At 36.9% G+C, this 19368-nt stretch overlaps 1 protein-coding gene across 1 annotated transcript in view; it reads left to right on the top strand.

Annotated features, from left to right (window-relative positions):
- LOC149287207 (myosin-IIIa-like) overlaps positions 1 to 12143 on the top strand; it is a 51323-nt gene extending 39180 nt beyond the window's left edge. The window contains exons 32-35 of the mRNA XM_089493189.1: positions 5959 to 6062; positions 9727 to 9767; positions 11278 to 11409; positions 12035 to 12143. Coding sequence (XP_089349315.1) covers positions 5959 to 6062; positions 9727 to 9767; positions 11278 to 11409; positions 12035 to 12143 — 386 coding nt within the window. The remainder of the gene's footprint in view (positions 1 to 5958; positions 6063 to 9726; positions 9768 to 11277; positions 11410 to 12034) is intronic.
- Positions 12144 to 19368: the final 7225 nt, after the last annotated feature.

The following is a 19368-nucleotide window of genomic DNA, read 5'->3' as shown; positions in this document are numbered from 1 at the left end:
GGAATATAAGCTATCATTTGCGTAAAGTGCACATGATGGCTGGACTGTCCATTTCAAGGAATAGCTGGTCCTTTGACCTAAAACTAAAGCTGAAAACTCCTTAGGACTTCTTCACATCTCCCACTTCTGCTGGGACAAATCGTGTCCGGGTCACATTCCAGAAGAATTGTCGCATATGATCTATATACTGTATAAGCATCATTACTTTTTCCTTTTCCTTTATACTCTTGTCATCTATCTGTTGCTGCTCTCACACTGTACTTGGATATTCTTTGGATCTGTTGAAGAGGTTTTGGTAGCCTTTTGATGATGAGCTGCACCCATCCCAATACTGCCCAACATTTCAAATGCCCAAACTGGGATACTTGGGGGGTTGTAGCAAGAGGCAGGGGGGCACTCACCAGGGGAATGAACACTACATTGATTTTACAGCCCCCCTGGGACGGTCAGGGAAGATCAGAGGGTCAGAGGACAGTCTTGGGAAAAACAGGACTGTAAACTTAGCAGCAGCCCCCTTATAAACCAGGTCAGCATCATGGGAGCCAAAGAGAGAATTACATGAAATACCCTATTTTTCTGGTTCTCCAGTTATGGTTTTATCTCACATGTGACATTTCTCCTTTTAAAGGACTATTTAAATGCCATTTTACATAATACATTTTAAAACATTTAAGGAATACGTGATCATTTTATCGTGGTTAGAATATTCCTTTATTTATTGTGCACGGCCTTTAAATCTAGAGCTCTGTGTTTGTGTATATGTTTGCCCAATGATTCCCTTTATCGAGATCCCATGCTGTGTTCTTTTAAAATAAAATTATTTACAGCATTTCTAATATATCACCTGCTCAGCTTTCAGAAACAAATTAACATTTTCATAAGGCTTTCACATAGTATTTGCTTTTTCCGGCAAGCTACAATATGTTAGTTTGTTGGGAGTATCTCCAAAAGGTATTTACAGGTTCATTTACTTTTTGTCTGACTTCTGTCAGATTCTATTATTAGAGGCCGAAATTGCTGTTACATGACAACATTCTAGCTGATGAATTCAGAAAGTAATCAGTAAAATGTAGAAATGTATTTTTCATTGCACAAAATGGATTTTAGCATTTTTGTTGTTTCTGCTAAAATTGAAAAATAGTTCAGAAATAGTAGGGTGAAATAAATGAATGAAGTAAAGACCCTAAGCAGTAATAGATAAACAAAATATGGAAAAAAATATATATTTTCTTATCATTACAATGCAGTGTCTGGGTGATTATTTTGAAGCCATTTTATGAGTTTCATATGAGATTATATTTAAAGATTAAATAGGTAATTTGACCTATTTGTGAAATGTATCTTTCAACCCCCACCGCTAGCAGGTACAGTGGCTTTTGTGGAGAGTAAACACTTTCCCCTAGACTTAGTGACTCTATGGGAAGGAACATATACTGTACTAAGCATTTAGCTACAATTTTTTTTTGCCTGATCTTGCATAAGTCTTAATGTGATATCAAACCTCTCTTCACATCAAATATGCTCTATTATCTGATCCCAAATATGCTATATGTAATCCACTAGATACAACACATCATGCATCATGTAGGGTACCTCTGTCCCATTGTGTACAGGTGGGGGAAGAGATGAGTCAATTATTGACCCTCATTGTTTATATCAGGTCTTGGTGAGCCCTCTTGTTCTTTTTTATTATTATTTATAATTTTGGTGTATGTGTTGGGGAAGGCATCATTTTGAAAGTTTCAGGTGCCAGTTTAAATTTTTTTTAAAAATTGCCATTTTTGTTAATTTCTACAATTGTCCAAAAATAAGAAAAGGCCCTAATGAAACTAACAAAACTTTTTCACCGCGTCTTCTTTCTTCTCTGATGATCTGCATCTTTTGGTGATCTCTTTCTCTACTGATCAATCTGCATTATCCTGGCTTCCTGGGGCACTTCCACATCAGGGTGTAACCGTGGTGCACACTACACCTCAACCTCCAATTAAGGGAAAGGTTGTCCCCATGTGACGAGCCAAGAATCAAACCCTGATGCAGATGTGCTCCAGGAGGCCAAGGTTATCCAGTAGATAATGGAGAGAAGCAGCGGATAACAAAAAGTGGAACTATGGAGACATGGAGAAGGTGGGGAGACATTGAGAGAAAGAGTGTGAGAGAGAGTGAAAATGTGTGAGAGAGCATGACAGAGTGAGTGAGTGAGTGACGACAAATTAAGTTTCTGAATAAAAAAAGCCCTCCGAATTTCGCCTGTTAGCCAACAAAATTTGTTGTCCGAAAAATGGACCAAAAACAAAACAAAAATTGACGTTTTTGGCCCATGTGCACAAGTCTAAAAAATCTGCAAGTTGTTTTGTGAGTGTTAGCTTGCAAGGGAATGGAGCCTTGGTGGCGTTAACCCTTAATTATGCAAAAATTTAAAAAGGTAGAAATACATAAAATAAATCATTCAAAAAACAAAATCAAAAAGCTACAGCAGGATGAAAGCCGTGTTCTCATTTTTACTTAAAAGCTTCCAGATCTGGTTTTATATTTAAATGCTCTAATGCAGAGTATTTATTATTGAATGCTTTTATAATGTGGTCCTAACTAAATTACTTCCTTTTCAAATAAGTTGTACTTTTTTCCTATAGCTGTAAGAGGCAAACAGGAAAGAGTCGGCAACCGGCTGCTATACAGTACCACTGTTAGTACCATTTTAATGTTCTAGATATTTTGAAATATCCTTCCTTGCATCATCCATCAGATTTTTCCTTTAAATTGATGGTACTAGTAAGAGTCCATTAGCCATAAAACAGTAAAGGAATATTTATTTTTGCCTATAAAGTAGATTCAAGTGTATTCAGACTCTATATATTAGGATTCTACTATTGTAACAAGTATGGTATATCTCCTGAACTTAATGTCAGATGCAACCATGGATGAAAATAATAATCACAAAAAATATCCAAAATTATCTTTTGGCATTATAGTGATGAAAACTGTATTTATCAGGATGTTTGACTTTTAGCCTTACAGTTTAGTGCTTTCGATAAAGAAAAAAGCTATGGTAATTGGAATTCTGCGTTCAGATATCAAAAAAGTCAACCAAGAAGTACTAGGTTACTGTGAGGGTGGTAGATAGATGGAACAGCCCACCCATCAAATGTAAACATCCATTTGATAGACATAAAGCTATACTGAATCTAAAACAAGATCAAGGACTGATTAAATGTGACTGATTAAGATTCATCAGGAAAAAATGGGCAGACTAGATGGGCCAAATGGTTCTTATCTGCCTTCAAATTCTATGTTTCCTTGTTTGTAGATCATATCACAGACCAGGATCAAGGCTTAATAAACTCTTCTTAAGCTAAAAAAGTGATGTATTAGATACTTTCCTTATTAATCCTTTATCTTCGCTTGACTTTGTACTTTTTGTAAGTATTCAACTTTGTTATCTCTGTGTTCACCACTGACTTAACATGAACATCCACAAATGTAAGCAGACACATGCACATGTAATGCTTACCATATCAAAATTGACCTAGGCAAGCAATTTTACTTCTTCAATAATAAATGTATAATGATGGTAGATGTGTTAAATCCACTCTGCTGATACTGTTCAAGGGAAACTTCAGCCATCATGTACACTAAATGTCCATGTGTTTTTGTAAATACATGGGGGATTCTGCAAAAAAAAAAAAAAAACCCCAAACATTTTCCTTTTGCCTATCCCCTGGCTGAATTCCTTTCAAGAGATGTATTTGGCTGAACATATTTCCATGCATGTGATATAGTTCACCTCCAGTTAGCTCCAGCACTAGCGTGTGCATGGGTGGAAAATGCACCCATTAGTTTCAATGGAACCACATTCCTGCTGCTAATTGGCTGCTTGACCATGATTGACTATAGAGACGGATGGCAGCTGCTTTCGTTGTGGGGTTTTTTTCTGTTTCGGAATAATTCATATTAAAGTACTTTTACAAAGTCCTTCCCTGAATCCAGTAACTTCAAGAATCTTCCCCACAAATCATGTCCGTGCGTATTCCCTGCCAATGACACACAGGGCAATCATTGTGGGTACACACGGATGCAATCGCAGGTATTCTGAATGTGATTACATATATTGACACCAAATGTCATTATGTTTAAGGTTCAATTTAAATCCATTGCTGCCTATCTTCACTAAAGTCAATGTCACGGCATAACATTCTGTCTGCTAACTTTGTGCTTCTAGTTCAAATTGCTATGTTGGTGAGATTTAAGTCAAAGGAATTTTCCATCCCCGGTGTCTTTTCAGCAGCCATGCATCTGTCAGCTGGAAAACTCTAAGAGGATTAAAAGAAACAGTTGTAATACCAGTTAGAGCTGTGAGAGCAGTGTGTTGCACTGATTGTGGTTTGTGGAGGTTGAAATCTCTTCTCAGTAATCTCACATAATATTAGTCATCTCATTTCCCTGTTCCAAACGATATGAATCACATCCGACAAAATGCAAATTAATCCAGAGAACTTCTTCAAGGTCATCTGCCATTACTGCTAGGGATAAGCAATTAGATTTTAAACCGTAAAGCTTTCAACCAATAGTACAAGCAATACTTTCAATAAATTCTTTGGCTTTTCAATAAAGTGTTGTGTTTGTTTAAACGGAAGGAAACTCATAAGTCATAACTTGGTGATATGTATTTAGATGCACTCATTTATAGAACAAATTGATGTGAGTAAGCTTAGTATAACTTTCCCCATCCCAACATTTTTCTGAGCTTTGATTATCAGAGTACAAAACATCCCCCTTTAAGGTGATGGTAGGAGCTCCACATCCCGCCTTCATTCACAAAACTTTTAGCAAGGTCCCTCTTCTACCCCATATCATAGTCTGGAATATAGGTCTCAAGGCCTAGCCTCCCTTTTTTTATAGTATCCCCATCACTGGATGAGCACTTTGGTTCATTAATGGGCTTGCGTTAACACTAAGGACTAGAGATGGCTCATACAGCGAGTGAGAAAATTCTACTTGTTCCCTTCCCTAGAGATTGTTCTTCCAAAAGGAGAAGGACCATTAGAATGAAATAATAGGGAGCAGTGCCTGGCATATAGACACAATGTCAAGAGAACCAAACACTTTACTGACACATTCTATCTATGTACAGTACAATGGGTAATCTCTTTGCTGGTCAACAGTACAACAGGGCAATTGTGAAAAAATGAAGTTGAACTAGAAGTTAATCATCTCTAAAATGTAAATAAAATACTTGTTAAGCTGTCCCAAAATAAGTCTCAGTATAGCTGTAGTACCACCAAGCACAGCCAAGCAGAAGAACTAGTCATAGTTCCGCAGTAGCCAACAGATCAGGCAGGATGCTTTGTATATCGGTCAATAGTTTGTTCAACTGTAGTTAGAACTGTAGTGAGAAGAAAGGAGTTTAGGAGATATATTAAATGTCTTATCTTACAAAATACGTTTTCATAAAAAAGCAAAGGACTCTTTATACTTTTTGCAAAGATGATCAATAACTTGGATTAGGGTAGTATGTTATTTTAATAGCTTTTAAAGAATATTTAAGTGTGCAAGAGATTAACAATCTTTTAATCACATTAAATTACATTTTATTTAGAAAGCCCCAGCAGATTCTGTAGTGCTTCCATGTTATATGTCCTGTTTATATAATTCTGTATTTGATTATTAATCATACATACATTTGTTTCAACAAATTGTTACCAAAATACTTTAATTTAGGGGTGCCAAGCATTACTTTACTTTTAAACAAGTGTTGTAGTTGCCAAGAAGAACTTTTTCGGTGAGGTAAATAAGCTGCTTCATTAAAAGCCCATATCTGACACTATATACCGGTAACAATTATTCTTAAGGTTTTTTTTATTAGCCAAACATATGCCACCTCTTTCTATGTTTCACTATATTATTTATTTTGCCATTGATCAGTTAATTACAAACAAATGTGTATTTTTTTCCTTAATGCAGTTGCCACACAAATAGAAGATACCAAGTTACAGAGGACCTCAAGAAGGCAAAAACCTAAGACGTTAAACAGCCCAGATGACTCTACATACTACAGTCTCCTACATGTAAGTAACGTGCTTTTGTATTAAAGGCTGGCACCAAGAGGCTTCCTTGGGTGTATTCAATCCAAAGCGGTGGAAGAAGGTTGTCCTATCGGTACAGAAATCCTTGTATCCCACTTTCCTTCCCTGTGTTCCTCCTTTCTATGAGCTCAGAATATTTGCAAATTAAGCAAATAAAAGGAAGGATTTGAAACTGTAAAATGGAGAGCCTTGTTCGCTTTGTGATATTTTTATGAAAAAGTAATCAAGCACAGAGCTGTCCTCTAAAATCTTACAGATTTAAAGCCTGGGTCTCCATTCATTCTCCTGCTCCTTCTCTCCATCTCCCAGGTGCCACTAACCCTAACTTTACCCCCAACACCATATGCTGACACCCAACCGCACACACACATTCTAAAGGCAAATACTAACAGACACACATGCTCATGCTAACAACATAGACTAACATACATTTACACACTTACACCATACAGTAACATAAACACATGCTAACATATCCTCACATACACTAACACACACATTACCACCAAATGCCCATATATACTCACACTAACAGTAACACGCACAACACCATACACTCACCACTCTTAATACTATACATATACTGTATATACACATACACACACTGACTGTAGCACTATACATATACACAGATATACACTAGCAACACAGTACAGCACACACACACACATACTACCCCCTCCCTCCATCAACCCCTCTCTCCCTCTTATCTCTTGAGCGATAGAAAATGCAGTATTTTCCATCAATTCAGGTATTTTTAGCTGTTTTGGCCTTGGATGGTCGATTATGTCAACAAAGTAGCAGACAGATGCCAAAATTACTTAGTGATGGACTAACATAAACAGCAGTTAATAAGTGAAGGCTGATAACATAAGGCTTGTTACCAGGCATTCAAAATGCCAAAAAGTTACACTCCATCAGGATAAAAAAAAAGACAGTTATTGCAGAAATCCCACTATTCTATCACAGCAGTTTGGGTCTGGAAGCTTATATTCCTAATAAACTAACCTCCAGTGTTGCTTAGGTGGCGTATGTGTAGATGTTAAAGGTCAAGGGTCACCATGCATAAGAACTTCAGAGCCCCCACTGCTTAAATAATAATCCAGAGCAATAATCGTTTCCTTAGGGTTGAGGGAAATCTTTTTTTTTTTGCACTTGTACTGCATCTGTGTCACTGAAAAATGTAAAGAGTGAATATCAGATCTATGAATTGATGTGACCATATAAGCTCCCATGGCTAGGTAATGGATAGTAAATGTACCCAGGCCCTCCCTTGTTCTGTATTAATGTATTGTCAAATTATACGTCTATTGTAATGTTATTAACTTGCTCTGCCCCCTATTGTAATAGTGCTACGAAATCTGCTGGTTCTTTATAAATATATGTGATGTAATGAAGTGTCCTCTTACTTTTTTGCACGGTCATTCGTTTGGCAGCACTATAGCAGTGAAATGTGTGAATTAAAAATCCAAAATTAGCTGAAAAAGCCTTTTTGATTAAGCTGTAGAACATTAATTAATAACACCAACATGTTTCTCCTAGAATTAGCCATTATAGCAAATTTAGCGTTCCGTACATATTTCCCCTGTATCCGAAAACATTTGTGTAACTCCATCTTTCCTCCCTTGTAGCTTGCGGACTGCGACAAAAAAAACCACCCATATTTTCATTTTCAGCCCACGCTTCTTTACCATTCCCAATTATTTACTTTGCCGTTATGTTCCATTTAATGCCTGAAGTTATTCAGTGCAGCACTTAGATAAACCAGAGCTTTCTGAAAACTTTGCTGTCAGCAAGAAATTGAAATGAGCTCAGGTGGGCGAGTTTAATCATTGCACTTGGAAATATCTATTTACTAACACAGATAATTATTCTAATCATAGCTGCTGTGACTCCATCACCCAGTAGCTTCAGGTGGCATTTTTACTGATCCCAAGCTGCTTAAATGTTGCAAGTGCTTTAAAAAAAAAGTTAATTATTATTGGGAATATATATATTTTAGGGCATTTCTTGGCAGATTTTTTGTATACCAAACACTGCTATGATTATTTACGCAAAAATACAATTAAATAGTTGTAATATCTCACAGTAAATACAGGTAATAAAAATAATTAAAAAAATAGCAGTAACTCGCTACTTTCCGCTTACATCCAATAAGTGATACAAAGTTCATTGAATTAAAAAAAAAAAGTGGTATGTAAATAAGAACATTTTAAATATCTCGTAAAATGACTCACCCCAAATCTTTGCGAGTAAAGTTATAAATGTATATGAAATCATTACCTTTGTTGAATTAACTCATGGCCCGACCGAGATCAGGCTTCTGCTACCAGCTGATATCACCATCAGGCTGTCAAACATTAATTTATAGCAGATTTAAAGCAATATTTAAGCACAGGAGAAAGCGGGTGATTTGGCTTAAAGCAAGCTGTTTGCTATAGCGCCTATAGATTTAAAAGCAGTACTTACACTGCAGTGGATACTCTGTTGGGTCTATTCATACGTTGTCAGGACAGCTGTAGTTCCAGGCTTCACTATACATTATGAAGGTCCAACTCGGTATGTTTCTGCTGCATGAAGAGCTTGGTTGTTCCTGTATAATGTATAGTAACATAGGTAAGATTTCTTATGCATTATACATTATACAGGGCCAGCTCAACCCTTCTTGCGGGAGAAACCTGTAATTGTTGACCCTGGATAATGAAACCGCAGTTCTCCTGACAATTCTCCCTTTGGTGAATAAACCCCAGTTTGTTTATGTCTGGACTGGACCTGTCAGTTGAATTGGAATAGAGTCCTAAAACCTGTCACTTTGTAGCTGCCAACATGTGACATCTACGTATCTAGAAATAAAGAGCGATAACATTATAGGCGAAATAGCAACTATTAATGTTAATAGTTAATGTTTTTTGGAGCTTTCTTAGTTACGAAAGCCAGCAGCATTTAGCCTTGCATGCCACACACAAGAAACATATGTAGATTATCAGGATCTTCACCATGAGAAGCGCCCTATATGTTTCACCGGATTTGATGCACAAGCCTCCCATAGGGTACCATTCGGAGTAGAGAGCTATAATTAAAATCTCTTTGTAGATCTAGGCATGTGGATAACTGTGTCCGAGCAAGTTGGGATTACATGGACTAGGAACATGGGATTTGATGGCAGATAAGAACCATTAGGCCCCTCCAGTCGAGTACGACTCAATACTTAATCAGTTCTTTGGCTCGTGTTAGATTTAGGATTCAGACCATATGGCCATCTATTCACTATATTAACCTGTAGCACTTTGGCTGGGATGTTGTTCCACTTATCTACCACCCTCTCAGTAAAGCAAAACCTCTGTACATTACATCTAAGCCATTGACCCTCTAATTTACTAGTTAACATTGATCACCAAACTCTCTTCATACCACTCCAGATTTGAGCAGTTAAAGCAAAAGCTGCCTAATGAGAGTTGAATTCTGAAGTCACATTGGGAACTATCCACCTTTTGGCCCAAGTTATTAAACTAAGTAAACTATACACAATATATAAATGGGAATTCTTTTTTATAGATTACTTTGTGGATTGCAAATTTAAATGTGACATTTACCGTGACATTCTCAAACACAACAAATAATGCATATTTGTTGGGTTTTTTTTCAGCTACCACTCAAAGACGAAAAACGAAAACCGAGAAAGGAAAGGTATGATTGAATATGTTACATAATGTAACGGATTTCAAATTGAATTGCACAGAACTGTAAAATTGTTCTATATAGAATATTTTGATGAACTTTTCTTTTTCTTTCCGCAAGTACCCTGTTAATAATAGCATTGTGCATGCCGTGTTATTTTATAATTACACACTACAAGATGGATTTGTATTGTACAGTTTTATAGGGTATATTTAAATACAGGGCTTTGCTGAGAAAAAATCTTGTTATGTCAGCACATTGCCAATTATTACGCATAATTATTGGGTATGAAACCTAAAGCTATACATATAAGCTATAAACTTTGTTTTTTTGATAACAGATTCAGTAGAAGAGATTGTAACATTTGAATGTTTTGCACGTTCTCTACTTGCCCCATATTCTTCATACTGCTTGACTAGTGGAATCCTTGACTTCTCTTCCACCTTCATACTACCCACTTAATTCACTGATATGATCATAAACATTACCAATGAGAAAAAAATGGCCACAATCAAATAATATAATTATATACATTTTTACAAGAGAAACACTACTATGTACTGACATTGTCCAATGTTAATGTTTTCACTATTGGTACCATATTTTGAGGACAGCCTGTACCCATGAAAGGACACAATCCCAAATCATAAGCCTGGGCCGTCACAGTGTCTAATAGCCCAGCCGTGTCTTGCATCCCGTTGAGACAGAATCGATACATGCTGGGATCAAACTCTGGGCTATAGTTGAATATAGTTGAATATCAATAAATATACCACGCAGAAGAGGTACAATTGTCTCCTTTCTGATCTTCTACCCATTTGGTGGCAGGTCCTATTGCTGTTGTGACAAATAAAAAATGTGCAAACATTTAAAATGGATTTGTAAAATGTAGAGGTGCACGAAAGGTTACATAGTTATTCATGCTAAAAAATAATATGTAGATCTGCGAAATGAAACCGGTTTAATACAGAACTTTGGACTGACCCAGATGAAGGCAAACTCCACGCACAATATTTTATCTATAGGTATGATTATGTCCAAACATGCACACTTAATATTTACCCGATAATCCAATTGAATAAAAACTACCATTAACCACCTGAGTACAATTCATCCATTCTAAATATCAAGTTCTAAGTACAACGAGTTACATCTCAGAGAACAGTTAGTCTTTCTTAATCCCTTAGGGCAACTTCCTGGTTGCATTCTTTTGTATTTTGGAGGGATATTTTTAATCTTGGGAATTTGGGAAACTAGCCTATCAATTATTGCGCTGCTTAGCAAAAGAGAAGATGGATTATATCAAAACCTCGCTTTCCATGTAGCGTCTGCATAAGGAGTAATCGCACCATCCCACCATTGGCAATCATCCCAAAATGACAATTTTAAAGGAATTTATTACATTTCAGAATTTTCTATTTCATATAAGATTATCTTTGCTTGTGTAAGACTTCTTTCGTGATACTGGTCTTTTTTAATATAGATTAAATACTTTCTTTCATTTTTATTTTTTTTACAGTAAAGGCAAAAGGCTGGATTCAGAAGATTATTATAAGGAAATTTATTCCAGCAATTCGGTTTCTGTAAATAATCAAAACCAACATGATGATTTTTCTGCTATGGAATTTTCAGTCTTAAACCCAGCTGAAAGGTAAGCGACCAATTTGTATCAGAAGCGTTGTAATATGCAGTAAAAGAAGCAGGGAATAGAATGCTAGAAAAGAAACTTTGGAAGGAAATAATACTCTGGAAGAGACAAGCACCTGTATTTTGTATTAAACATTTAAGTGCCAGAACAGTAAAACCACATTACTAACCTATGCGCCACTTAAATGGACAATCCATTTGTTGAGGAATTTTGACCTTAAAAATGTCTCAATGAAACAAATATTTTTGCAATTTTAAATATGTCTTTATAGAACCGGGGAAAATCTATGATTTCCGACAATTAATATTGTATATTACTTTATTTTATTGGAAGTGGGTTACTAAGCTGGTTGATGAGCTCTGTAGAAACCACTAGAACCACTCCTCAGCAAGTCTGCGTGTGCGTGGGAGCCCATCATACACTATTTGATTGCTCTTGAAATGTGTTGAATGATAGAAATCTAAAGCATGCTTAACCTTTCCAAGCTAGTTGCTTTGATAGATCTAAAGTTACATTTGTGAAGCACAGTGACGTTGACAGTTTGCCTGGAAACAGAAAACATCGGATTTGGAAACGGTAGCCATTTTTTTTCTGTAAAAATTAAAATGTTCCCTTTCTGCCCCCACAGATCATCTGAAGCCGAACACCAAACAAATAAAATGAAGGACAATCCTTACGACTACAGGAAACTTCTCAGAAAAACGTCGCAACGCGAACGCCTTATTCAGAATTTTTAATTTTTACCTTTTTCAATGATGCTCTTTATTAAAATCTGTCAGGGACAACATTCACCGGCCTAAAATCCTTGTTTACATAAAGCTTTGTGTACAATCTTGCATGCACTGAAATGCAGTAAAAATATTATTTATTGTCTTATATAGCGCCATCATAATCCACTGCGCTGTACAATGGGTAATGCTTCCTAACTAGTCGGATCGTTGTAAGCATGTAAATGTGCTGTCAAAGCAATATATATTGCCTAATCTCTACCTAAATACAATTTCTAGTAATAATCACCCTTTTTTCACACGAGTGACTTTGCTATCCATTAACGTATAAGAAAACAACGTCTAACTTTTGGTAACAAATCACCAATCAGGGCCAGGGAGGCTGCGTACCGCAGGACCCAATTTGTAGCTGGAGTGGCAGTATCAGTAAGCATGTGGCCCTATCAGCCACCCGTCCGCCAGGCATTAGCCCAGAGTGCCAGATGGCCAGCTCAGGCTGCCAAATAACTTTCCTCGATGCTCCTGTGACATTATAGAGTTCCCAGCGTGATGATGGATGTGCGCTGCTCAAGTGTTACATATTGTTTCTTGTTCAACAGACTCATTCGGTCCATCTAGTCCGCCCGTTTTCCTGCTTTAAAAACTCAAACCTTAATCTGTCCATGGCCTTCTTTTAGATTAAGGATAGCAGTGTGCCTGTCTCATATATGTTTAAATTTCCATAAATTACCACTTCTGCTGGGAGACTGTTCCACTTATCTACCACCCTCTCGGTAAAGTACATCACATCTAAGCCTCTGATCTTTATGTTAAGAATTCTGCCTCCTTTAAAGTAAACTTATCTCCTGTACTTTATTAAATCACGCGTTTAAATGTTTTTTTAATCATATCTACGCTCCCTCTTCTCGCCCCTAAGCTCTATATAAAGTATATATTGTGAAAGTAAAGGTGTCTTGGAGAGCGGGTGCACTTGTGACGAATGTTAGTGGATCAGTATAAACACAGGCCGTTTTTACACGAGGTTTGCCCTTGCCAAGTACCATAAACCAGAAATGCTCTGAAGTCATCAGGTTAAAGACTTTTTAATGCCAAAAGTAAATTGGCCAACAAATGACTTCATCGCGTTGACAGATTCCCTGCGTGAATATATATATATAAATACTGAAAGCTGCCAGCAAGTTGTGATGTCTAATTATTTTGTGGTCATTTCAAGAGAATCGAAACAAAACCCACACACGTGTACAGAGCGAGGTGGATTCTATTTAAAGTGATAAATGTATCCCTAGCTTTATCTTCACATTCTCACTGAAGCTGTAATAGCGAGTTTGTAGATAAAAGTAGACTTATTTGATAAGGTAAAGCAATAAGTCTTTTGGATCTTTACCGTGACAGAACGCTCGAGTGGGGAAACCGCAGAAGACTGTCCCAGACAGCCTCACCAAAGAAGAATGCATATTAAAGTACGTTGCGAACCCTTTAATATGCAGCCATTGAAAATGAAAAAAAAAAAATACTTACCTTTGGTAGAAGCTGCAGCTATCTGCCTCCTCCTTGAAGCAGCCAATCAGTGTCAGGAAAGCTCTCCCATTAAAATCAATGGAAGCGCTTCCGGTGCATGTCCAAGCAAATGTAGGAACTGACGGTCAAAATAGCTCCGGGTGGGGGGTGAGGGGCAAATCCATATGGGGAATTCTTCAGAATCCCCCAAGCATTTGCCAGGTGGACATCACATAAAGCTATAATATGCATTGAAGTGCATATGGTGGCTGGAATGTCTGTCAACACCTGCACTCTGGAAGGCTTAATATAATTTCTTATAACCTAATTTTAAATACAGTATTGTGAGTATTTCTTGCATACATTACCACTTACAGCATTCCTGTTTGCTGCCCAATGTAATATTTCACGGAGAGACAATAGAACAATTTGGATCCATAGTTGTAAGAGTGGTGTAATCACCACAGAAGTAGAATACCTTCTGGTTGCTCCATTTTTGCACTCAAATTGCTTCTTATCCACAGCTTAAAGTGAATTTAATAGCGTAAAATCTAATCCTCCAAACATGGGTATCTTGTAAGAATAAAGGCATTTGGCTTCATACATATAGGCATTAGTGTATTTGGAGTAACTGGGTATTTTCCGACCAATGTAGGATTCATGTTGACTGCTTTTGGGTAAAACTGATGATTTCTTACCCTCGTGTTCATTTCACTCCAGCACATACGATGCATCTTGCAAATGATGCACTTACAGAAGTATTTCAAAGTGCTAGTTAGCGGAGAGTATGTTTTTAAAGTTATATTGTCTTCTGAATTTATTCGAAGACCAGGTGCTAGCAGTATAGGTAGACGTATAGATCAATACCCAAAAGAACATTCCTTTTTCAATATACCCAAAATGCTAACACCTACCTGTGTATCAAACCATTTTGGGAAACATGTGCCATTATCTTTCATGTGTGTAATCAGCTGAGTTTTACAAATTGTGTGATTTAAACCTCATGTACATGACCCATACATTTACAACCGGCTTGCTTTTAATTTAACCAACCCCCAGATTGTTCTGAGAGAACGGCACCTACAATTGTCTTATGTTTTTAAACTTGGTTTACACTACTAGCTATATGTTATATAGCATATGAGAGGCACTTACCCTTTTGCAACACAGTTCGTATCACCTCTAACAATCCATTAGAGAGCCACAAGTTGGCTATATTTGTACTTCAATATTTCCAAAGCAAGCATAAGCTTTCACTATGGTTTTCTAGGGATACATTGACTTTCCATGATTGAGTTGGCTAGATTTCTATAAAAATGTACTACTGTAATTAAACACAGAATAAACATTTTCTTAAAAATAATAACACAACATGAGCGCCCATGTTATGTCAGGAGACATTGCCTTTATCAAAAGTACGTCAGACTATATCATATCTCCAAGCTTCGACAAATACGATATACTCCAGGTGTTGCTTTTTGGCCTCTATTTTATGTGGGGTTTGCCGACTAAGCCTAAGATCACAGTTTTATTGATAATTTAGGAACAGAGAGCAATTGTAAAAACAGCCCACTTTAACCCCTTAAGGACCGGGCTCATTTTTCGTTTTGTACCCTGTGGGACCGAGGCTGTTTTGACACTTTTGTGGTGCTTGTGTTCAGCTGTAATTTTCTCCTCACCCATTTAGTGTACCCACATAAGTTATATATTGTTTTTTTCAGGACAAGATGGGCTTTCTTCAGATACCATTATTTTGATCGTATCATCTTATTTACTATAAAAAAATTAAAAAAACATGGTGAAAAATTGAAAAAAAAAACACATTTTATGACTTTTATTTGAAAAATCTTTTACTCACCTAAAAAAGCAAGTAAAAAAACTAGCTAAATAGATTCTACTACTTGTCCTGAGTTTAGAAATACCCAATGTTTTTATGTTTTTTTGCTGTTTTTTGTAAGTTATAGGGCAATAAGTACAAGCAGCGTTTTATGATTTCCAAATCTTTTTTAACAAATCTGGTCAGTCTGCCTCCATCTCCTCTTTGGAACATCTTTGAAGCCGGTTAACTCAATTTAACCCATTCAAACCATATATTTTTGAAAACTAGACACCCCAGGGTATTCCAAATGCTGTTATTTTAACCCTTTCCATGCACCAATTATACAACTACACTTTGTCAAACTTTGTAATAGTAATTTTTTTTATTTTTTTTTCACACAAATTGTACTTTAGTTATAGATATACAGGTCCTGGTATATGCCACTGTCAAACAACACCCCAATGTGTGTTCAGGAACATCTCCTGAGTGCAGTGATACCCGACATGCATGGGTTTGTCGGGTTGTTTCAGATTTAAAATGCCACATTTGGGAAGTGCGCTTTTTTTCTCCATTTTGGTCAGTCTGTACCTATGCCCTATCTTTGAGCTAGGCCACTCCAATTTACCCCATCAGCCATTTTTTTTATATATTAGACACCCCTTGGGTATTTGAAGTGCTTTTATTTTAACTCTTTGTTGAGATTTTTGAGAAATTTTAGCACTTGCTCAAAATAATAAACTTTATTTTTTAATTTAATTTTATTTTTTTAATACTTTTTTTATATTTTTTTTTACACATTTTGCTGGTACTGGATGGTTCATCTAGTGACATCACTGCATAATTATTTTTAAATGTTAGCACATTTTTTTTTAATTTTTTTTTCCATTTTTTATTTATTTTTATTTTTTTTGAATATTTTACTAATCACATAGTGATTAGAAAGCTGGGCTCCATTGACTTGCATGGTTGAATGCAGTACCTGTATTCAACCAGCAAGTGGAGCCAGTTCTCTAGAGGGTCTGGAGACCCTCTAGCGAACTTTTTCGTCTTTATTGTTTTAAAGAGGTAAGTGTTTGGTGTCGCTGGATGCCTCCTGATCGAGGCATTCCAGCGACACCATTTAAGTTTAGGAGGCGATCGTTGATCGCCTCCTAAACGCTTTTAAAACGGGCGTCCGCCGCCATACAATGTATGGCAGCTGTTGACGCCTCGGGGAGGGGCCAGACATGGCCCCCGATGCCGATCTCGGCCTTGCTGAATGCCTCGACATCGAGGCATTACAGTAACGCCGTTTAAGCGAAGAAAGTGATCGTTGATCACTTTCTAAGCTTATTTTACTTTTTGACGGTTCAGGACCGTCAAAGGTCATTTAGTGACCTTCATGTCATGACGGTCCTGAACCGGCAAAGGTCGCGAAGGGGTTAAGCTGTTCTACTGTATTGTGAAGATTTGCTAAAAAAAAACAAACAAAAAAACCCCATGGTTTTCAGGGCATTTTGGGATAGGATCAGGGGTTCTTCCAGATCTAGGGCGACTACTTTCGGAATACCCCCTTTCACTGGCCAACTCCAATTATATAGCAGATATAATAGATGAGCGACAGTAACAATTACCTTGTAGATGAGCTTCTGGGCCTCAGAATAACCCCATTTCTGAGACAGTCAATGCTTTGTTGATAGAGGTCAAAACTCAACTTTTGATAAATTGCTGGAGGTGGCGTATTTTGGGGCTCTGGAATATCTCACCCATCCCTGGTCTGTATAAATATTGTATAACTGATAGTTGTGGCTCCCATAATTTCATTATGGTATTCTTGCTGTGCTCCTTTTTGGCACCCTCTCTGTCTCTGAGCAGCTATGATAGTTCCATCTATATTTCTTGCCTTTTTATAACCGATATCACAGCCATAAGCTAATCAGAAATGGAATCTGGCAATATATAAGATAAGCATGCCGGTTCTCTGTTCGTGTAGTTGCGTCTGAGAAAATTTTCCCATTCCTTCCTACTTTAAAAGGCATCCAGACCTAGATAAATAGGTAAATGATGTGCCTTATCAGAGCAGGTCTCATCTGCCCCACACTTATCAAAACTGAGCAGTTAAAATATGTAAATTTTTATTTTTCTGCAATGTGAGCGCCATCATTGATACAGTAAAATAAATTGTAAAGAAAAAAAAACTTATGGCAATACAGAAATAGCAAATAGTCGGCAAGATAAGCTAAAAATTGATGTTCTCAGGCATTTGGCTAAAGACAATAATATTGAGGCTGTCTCTTTTTGAGATTGATTGATGTATTCATGCTAATATGAAATCACTCACTGTGACCTGCAAAAGCATTTATTCGCTGCATTAGACAATGGGGAATTTGTACTGTGGAAAAAAAAAAGCTATTAACCCTTCTAAGTCAGGGTGATGCAAGCTATCACCCTGCACTGAATCAAACTGGTCTACGGTCTGACATTAATGGACCAGTGCTGAGTTTATAACATAAAAACCCTTAAAGTTGATTGAGAACAATATTTATTATCTATGCCTGGCATGCAGGATGCGCTGCATGTATACCAGCCATTAACCCTTTGGGATAGGGTTCACAAAACATTGTACTGAAAGAGATTAAAAAGACAAAGGGTTAAATAGAAGACATTAGCATGCAATGAAAGTGTTTTGTTTGGCTGGAAAATAATGGAGTTGATATCTTCTGAACGGTTTGACACAGCTTCACTCTGAAGTCCTTACCATCTGCAGTAAATCCATTATGAATTAATTCCTATAATTACCTCCTTGGGGCTGCTTTGTTCCGTGGCCCCCTGACTGCTAAGAATGAAACAGGCGAAAAATCAGCGGTTCCATTTAAATGTTCTTAAGGGGGGGAGGAAGTAAGAACAACCCATTCAACTCATCCTTATGCCATTAAATAATCACTTTGGGTTATGTTTCTTTTAGAGAATAACTTAAGCAACTGTAGAAAAAATTAATACAAAAAAAAAAAGTTAAACTCAACACTAACCATATTTAGTAGAATACATTTGTGATTTCAATTGTGTTAACATTTTTATTTTTGTAACACCTATGATATATGCGATTCATATACGTTGATAATGTATAAAAATCCTTAGGGTTTGTAATAATTTGCAGATTGCCAGTAGATCTGTGCATGGGATACTTTGGATAAAAGTCTTAAAGTAACAGTATCTGTAATCTTAATTCTGTAAAAGATGAGACGTGTATAAATACTTTGTATGGGACATTCAACGGATCTGAAAAAAAAGTAACAAGGGCAAAGCTCACATGCTTACAATCTAACTGGTATAGCTTTATACAACGCAGTCATAGATGTGGTATTGTGACCCTACCATGTTACACAGTTACATTGAGACTGAGATCAATGGGGTAGATAGATACATTTGTAATTTCATCTAATTAAATCATTATATTAATATAAAACAAATCTTAAATGTAAAATTTTATAGCAGCACTATTCAATTTGATTTTGCATTTAGAATGAATGACGCCTTTACTCAACAAATGTTTTGAATGTGTTCAAAGTCAGTGATGTCTGTCTGTAGATGGCCCTCGGTCTATCTAGAGCGTCATGTGTTTCTGTGCCTCATTGTGTAGAATAAAACCGTGTATCCCTGTTCAGTCGCGTGGAGCCGGTGGGGCAGGGAAATGGCATCTCTGCCTGCAGGGTCCAATCTGGAAGTGAGGGTATAAATCTGTTTCAGCCTTGAATCCCACGCTTCATTGGTCACCTAGCTGGAATCTGCACAAAAAGCTCCCTCCACGATGTTGCTTATGATGAGCAAGTCTGACTCAGCCTTCAGCTTCCAAGACCCAGATAATGGCACACAATATACTATAGGCTTTCTGTAAAAAGGCTTTCTGTATATTTAGGGTTCACGTTTATTCAGAATAGA

The sequence above is a fragment of the Sceloporus occidentalis genome, unplaced genomic scaffold (genome assembly GCF_023333645.1).
Source record: "Sceloporus occidentalis isolate IW3139 unplaced genomic scaffold, rSceOcc1.0.p SCAF_63, whole genome shotgun sequence".
NCBI classification, from domain to species: domain Eukaryota; kingdom Metazoa; phylum Chordata; class Lepidosauria; order Squamata; family Phrynosomatidae; genus Sceloporus; species Sceloporus occidentalis.
The sequence above is the reverse complement of the archived record's forward strand: the minus strand, read 5'-3'. Positions and strand labels throughout refer to the sequence as shown.